This window comes from Eucalyptus grandis, chromosome 2, assembly GCF_016545825.1.
Source record: "Eucalyptus grandis isolate ANBG69807.140 chromosome 2, ASM1654582v1, whole genome shotgun sequence".
NCBI lineage: Eukaryota > Viridiplantae > Streptophyta > Magnoliopsida > Myrtales > Myrtaceae > Eucalyptus > Eucalyptus grandis.
The window spans coordinates 44,387,342-44,394,405 of NC_052613.1; the positions used below are offsets into that span (position 1 = coordinate 44,387,342).

The 7,064-nt window shown below is 39.6% G+C and overlaps 1 protein-coding gene across 1 annotated transcript; it reads left to right on the forward strand.

Moving 5' to 3' along the window:
- The first annotated feature begins 271 nt into the window (after positions 1-271).
- Positions 272-7,064, forward strand: LOC104433042 (probable UDP-3-O-acyl-N-acetylglucosamine deacetylase 1, mitochondrial). Its single transcript, XM_010045662.3, has 7 exons — positions 272-432; positions 538-846; positions 1,695-1,901; positions 3,178-3,279; positions 4,235-4,299; positions 4,558-4,702; positions 6,125-7,064. The coding sequence occupies exons 1-7, from the start codon at positions 331-333 to the stop codon at positions 6,167-6,169; spliced, it is 975 nt and encodes a 324-aa protein (XP_010043964.2). The 5' UTR covers positions 272-330; the 3' UTR covers positions 6,170-7,064.

The window sequence follows — 7,064 nt, forward strand, 5'->3', positions numbered from 1 at the left end:
CGAAAAATATTATATATGACTGCAGCTAGGTTGGTCCATAAAAAAAGTTTACAACAGCATAAATTGAATTCAAATTTATTTTTCACTTTTTACCCCTTTTTTTTGGCTTGTTTTGCACTTAATAATTTCTTTTAAACTACATACCATAACAAAAAAAAAAAAAAAAATTCTTTAAACTCGAAACTCAGGAGATTCTTACGCTATATCAACATTATATGTAAGAAAATTCAAGCCAAACAATAGCTGACTTAAATTTGTGTAGGGTAAAGTTGGAAAAACAGAAATTGTAAATTTCTAACACGAAAACCGCCGGTGGCGGAGCTTGCAAACATGGCGCCCTCGCATTTCTCGCCCCTCTCGGCCAGGGCGGCGCTCTCTTCCTCCGCCTTCCACGCCCTCTTCAAGTCCTCCTCTCGCTTCTCTTGGAAATCCGTACTCTCTCTCTCTCTCTCTCTCAACTGTCGTGTTCTTCAATAGGAATGGTAGTCATTGATCCCTGCTTCTCTCTCTCTCTCTCTCTCTCTCTCTCTCTAACAGACCGGGAAGTTGCAGCAGACTCTTGCCGGAAGCATCGAGAAGACGGGCGTGGGTCTGCACTCCGGCAAGGTCTCGACGGTGAAGATACGGCCGCATCTCGCCGGCGGCGGCCGGTGCTTCGAGCTCCAGTCCCGCTTCGTGCCGGCGTCGATCGATCACGTGGAGGAATCGCCCCTCTGCACCACCCTCTCCAAGGACGGCTACAGAGTCCGTACCGTCGAGCACTTGCTTTCCGCTCTGGAGGCCACCGGCGTCGACAATTGCCGGATCGAGGTCGTCGGCCTTGATGCTGGAGATCGCGATGTCGAGGTTCGTGCTTTATGTGTTTGTAAGCTGTTTCGGTAAATAAAGGTTTTCTTTTTTTCGCTATCGACATTGCATTTTTGTTGTGCGTCTGACAAGAGAATTCTGAAGAAGTGTGAGATTATACTTACCGTTGTTCTTTCCGTTAAATTTGTCTGCTTGGTATTACTTGGGGTTGGTGTACTCTCAACGATTAAGGTTAGGAATGTGAAGATTGATTGCAAAATTGATCTATCGAGCAAGGCGAGGAACTCTGTGGAAACCTAGACAAGTGTGTTGTCTTCAAGCACCCAACGAGAATTTCTCCCGTAATTTTTTGAGATACTTTCATTTAGCAGTCTTTGTAGTTTGCATCTCTGCATTATCCAACACTGAATATATATTCCTTTGACTGGCATGACTTTTGAGCTGAGTTTTGCTGATGCTTCGCGGATGCTCCATATCGCCCCTTTCTATTGAATTGTAACAAAAATACAGCCAGGTCTTTGATCAGACCAATTCTTCTTGAGCATTGCGATGTAAACTCCATTGAGCTAGTACATATGCTACTTAGTTTCCTTCTCGCTTAGTCCAGTGTCCCTCCTATCAAGCTTGTAAAATAATCTCAGTCCGGAAAGTATCTTTTTTTTTTTTTTTCTTCACAATGTAGTTTTGGTAAGAAGTTTCACCTCATTGGCAGATTGCTCTATCAAATGCATCATGGTGATTGACAAACATAAATCTACATTTGATCCTATAGTTTCAGTTTATGGCAAAAAAGGTTCAGCGCTTGTTCCAAGGTCCATAGCTGGGGTGCAAATGTTGTATAATCAGATGAGAACACAGATATGATTTGTGATTTTTATTTTTTGCAGGTTCCTATTTTAGATGGATCAGCAGGTGAATGGGTGGAGGCTATAGAAGGGGTTGGTTTAAAGGTGGCGAAAGATGCTTCTGGGAACAGTCTTGAGAAGATGGCGCCATATTTGGATGAACCAGTGCATGTCTGGAGGAATGATTCTTTTGTGGTTGCATTCCCCTCATCACAGGTCCACATCAGCTGTGGGATCAACTTTCCACATGTACGTATCTTCTTTTATACAGTAGGCTGAGGCTTTGCCATTTGAACCTACAGAAGTTACTCCCTCTTCTTTAATAATTGTTAAACATTGCTAAAAAAAGAGTTATTGGTAGGTTGTTTAACTACTTATTTATTCTCATTCTTCCAGTGGCTTACCTGATTTTGTTAGAATGGCAAATGCCATGCTCATTTTTTAAAGCCTTTCTTAACTATTTCGTTTTGTGAATGAAGATTTTGTTAGCAATGGAATTATTCAAATTCTTTTACTTCTTTGAACAAGTTCAAGGAGATACAGACCTGTTACAGGAGGCGAGGGGCTACTTACAGTCACAATTATGAATTGGGGAAGCATGGGCCTTCAAATAACCTGGATATTGGGGAAGTGGTTCTCCCTGTTAGATGACACCTTTTTCTTATTTAAATTCTAATTGCCCAAAAACCTTCCAGATTCATCATATGACAAGATGATTTTAGTAATAGTAGTATATTAGTCTACGGTCTATTTTGGGTTGGGAACTTCTCCTGTTGCTTGCTTATCATAAGATGGCAATGCAGAGATCACAACATTAACCGCGGTGATATCATAAGATTCTTACGTTGATTAGCAATTCTTTAAGTAAATTTTTCTATGAAAAGTTTCCATTACATGGAGACGAAAACTCCAGAAAGATGGGTTTACTCGTTCGATCTGATGAACTCTAGGATAATGTAATTTCCATCATGGCTCTTCACTTATAGCAATTCTCTTCTTGCTGCTGCTCTGTGATCCATTTTCCATTTTTCTAGATCGGGAGAAATTATATCTCCATCTCCCTGATTTCAGATTCAGGTCGTATTTTGTGCATGGATGCACTTCTTCATATGTATTCATACTGTCTATAACGCTTATCTGAAATTGTCCGGGTCACTAGCTAGATTAGTCTGACTGAATCTTTTCAGATATATTTTGAAGTTTCAAAGTGGTCCTTGAATAGGATTGGTTTTGGTGGAATTCACACTCTCATCATGTTGTCATTCAAAGTAGTATTTCTCAGGCCCCTGATTCTTTGCTTGAGTGATGTTTTTTAGAAACACTATACTACCACCTTAACTTGTAGCCATTGGAAGCTAAAATCTGTGATCTCTGCTCATTCTAGCTACATTTGCATCAATAATGCCTAAACTGTGAATGTGAGGGTGAGAAATGCTACGCAATCAGATGAAGAAGTGCATTAGTGGGGTCATCAGATGCAGTGCGGTGTTTGAGTCATTAAATGATAGCTCTGTTGGTGATGCAGGTCCCATCTATTGGCTGCCAGTGGTTCTCTGCTTCTATTGAATATGACTCCTTTTATAAAAGGGAAATTGCTCCTTCACGAACCTTTTGCGTTTATGAGGAGGTCAGTTATTTGTCACCATGGCACTTGCCACTCGTCACAATCCGTATCTTACCGTCCCATGCATGGATCTTCCCTTCCCTCACTATAATAGAAAAAGCTTATACTTCAGTGTAGCTACACGGCTAAACACACACACTCACACACAGACACTTTTTTCAATTACAAAACATACCTTTCCTGATTTTATTTTTAATCATCATTTTGATAACTGGAAAAATTGACTTATAAAAAGTCAAGGTGGTTTGTCAGTCCATGTCCATTTACACAGCTTCAGCTATCACAGGACTGATCAAGGAACTGAGGGATACTAAATCATCTGTAGTGAGGATCTCCCTTATGCAGTAATGAACAAAATAACAATCTTGCATCTGTTAATATCCATCAGATAAAATATTGACATCTATTACTAGTTTGCATGCCTATAAAATACTGCTGCTTGACAAATCGTTATAATTACCTTGGCTTGCAATTTGTGTTCATTTATTGTACCTTTTAACAGCTAAAAAGAAGAGTAACAGAGTAATCAAAATATAAAATTCCTCCTTGCATGTTGATATGTTTCCTTCCATGTTTGTGAAATATATTTGCTTGAACTGGGAGAGTCTAGAAATTTGATGTAGTGAGTATGCAAATTTCACATCTGCCCCACCCATGACCAGGATTGTTGCAATGCTGGGTGACTTATGAACAGTATTAGTAGTCTGAATTTGCTATAAGATCAGTGGTTGGGAATATTATCTTGTTTTCTTCCTATACACTTATGCCTTTTGTTTGTTGGTAAATGCACTTGTCTTACTACCATAAATTGTGCCATCTGGGCAACAGAATATCTTTTTTTACACGAAACTATTTGCCTGTTACTAACTGGCCCATATTTGCATTTGTCTTGAATGATATGGAGCTTGTTTTTGCTTTTCCACCTAATGCCAGAACTGAAACTGCAATATTTTCTCAGGTAGAGAAAATGCGCAGTAGTGGATTGATAAAAGGAGGCTCACTAGAAAATGCCTTGGTTTGTAGGTGAGACCTCGGAACCTCTTTTATATTGTTGTGTCTTCCCCTAGTGAGTTATGTGAGTGGCTGAAACAAGGGTTGGTGACTACCGGTAATTTTAGAACCTGAATTTTCAAAGAAGAAATGCAAAGGTTTTTCTGGAAGACAGTTAAAGACATTATGCTCCGTAATGTCCCAGAGTTGTCTTTTGAAACTTTTGGAAGCAAATATATATATTTGCTTGCTTCATCGATTGACATTTTGCATTCCGTCTATCATCTACAGTGTAGATAAAGGTTGGTTGAACCCGCCATTGCGTTTCAATGAGGAACCATGTCGCCATAAGGGCTTGGATCTTATTGGCGATCTTTCTCTTTTTGCACGGTATGGTAGTCAAGGGCTTCCTGTGGGACATATAGTTGCTTACAAGGTATTTGACCATCTCACATTTTTCATGTTTTTCATGCAACCTGAGATTGACAGATTGGAATATGTGCTTTTTTTTTCCCCTTTTCCCGCCAAAGAAAAATTACGATGTGTAAACTTTCACATGCAAACAGTAAGGTGACTATTATGGTGGTGCAAAATGGCGTGTACCAATTGAGATACTTATAAGTACATTTAAATTTTATAGTAAATTAGATATCTGAATTGTATTGACAATAAAAGATTATATTTCTAGAAAGTAGATGCATTGTAGAACTTGATGCAACATAATGATATTATCTTGTCATTGCTGTTTGTGAGATATTCGAATATGCTTAACCTTAGTGGCTAGCCCCTGCTTGACTGTGGTTCACAGCATATGTGAGATATTCAGATGGATGGCATTGATTTTGTCCAACTTTCTGAGTTATCTATCACTGTCTCATGGCTTAGGGAGATGTTCCCTGGATACCAAGGATCCTTTTGGCTGTTTGGTTTCTTAAGAAAAATGGAAGATCATTTTTCCTTGCATGGAGTGATTGATGTAGTATCTGGAGTGAATTTTGACAGAAATTGATTGTTATTGAGCACGTTTATGCTTTCTGATGTTCCTTATTAAGATTTCCGAACTTACACAGAGGAAGACTTGCATTGTTAAGATAATAAGGCTAACCTCCGTTGTAGTCGTGTCAGCTCAAGTGGAAGAAGGAAAAAAAGGAAGGGGAGGGGGAGGGGGAGGGGGGGGTGGGGAAGGATGGGGTTTGAAGGGAGTATCAAATAGTCATTCTCTATAAATTTTCAGTTGTACATTTGGATGTAATCTTCTCTTTGTAGTGCCCTTGTGGCAATGGGGCATTGTTTGGCAATTTTGACTGCAGATAATTGTCCTAATAGAGTCCCTTTATAATGGGTGTTTTAGCTAGAGACCCGTTGGATTCATATTTGGCTATATCAGTCCCTGCAATTTTGACGAGTTGTTGATGCTTCCTCTGACAAACTTCCAATGGCATTCCCCACTGCCAATGTCCTCCGTGGCAATGTCATGGGCATTGCTGATCCATTAACATTTTATGGAATCCACTGGATTGTTAAATATACATAGGCACTAACATCATCAAATATCAAGTACACTGGCTCACCTAACCTAGCACCCAAAGCAGGGGGTGTACATGCAGTTCAGAACCTTCTATGCTATTATTGTCTTTTAGTCTAGTACTTCCTTCTGATAAAAAAATACAGAAATTTGAACATGGAAACATTCCTTTTGGCTGCATTTCTTCTGTTCTAGGTAACATGGGTAATTATATTTTCGACATGGAGTATGCTTTCACTGGCTTCATAGTTACTTATGTATAGTTGTGATAACTGTAAACTGTGATATGCAATCTTGAGGATGTTAAATGCTAACTTGTGGATATAATCACAGAGTGGCCATGCGCTGCATGCTGGGTTTTTACGCTGCTTGTTATAGCTTGCAAGTGAGATTGGCTAACTGTGCTCAAGATGTCCCAGATTAAAGGCCCAGTCACGATGCAAGGAACTAGACCATAGAATATGATTTTTAATCTCCAAGATGAAATACTGTAAGAGCAGCAGTTTGAATGCTTTAGGGATCATCTTGACATCATTCTAACATTATTCTGCTCAAAGCCAAGTAATAATCTTCTTGATAAGAACAATTTAGTGGTCTATCACTATAAGATGTCTAGATGCTTGCACCCAGAGGTGTCCCTGCGGGTGACATTAACTATTCACCAATTTCGAGAAGATGCACCAACTGCATAATGTTCAGAAGCAGTTGCTGTCTGACCAGAGGACTCAGCTACGATCAGAACCATATGTTGAATAGAGCTGCATTAATATGGAGGGTTCTCGCTATTTGGAGCAAAAGTATCGGTCAGCCTATTATTGTGGGAAGTTGAAGTTAGCTCTCCTCCCTGATGCAACTACGGGCAACTTGGGGGAAACTCTGCCAGGAAGAAGGCTTTGCTTGTTTGTGGATGACTTTTAAGTCTCAAACATAGCACCTGAGCTCATTCCTCGTAGACATGCACTCTTGATTACGGTCTTTCTATCAGGATTAGAAGGAGATTATCTATGATTGCTGGAGTTTAGGACAGGAACTATTGTTAGCTAGTGATGGCTATTGTTTATCACTTGGTACCTCATAAAAGCATCTGTATGACCTCATATTTGTGGGCCGCCGAGATGTATCGTGAAATGGAAATACTTGGGCATATGTTTGCCTATGTTTTCCTCAACATTATTGTCTTCTTCCCTTTTCTTACCTGTTCTCTTCCTTCGCGACAACTCCAAACCTTATTTTATTATTTCTTTCAAAATATTAAGCTGGTATTCTGGTGCAA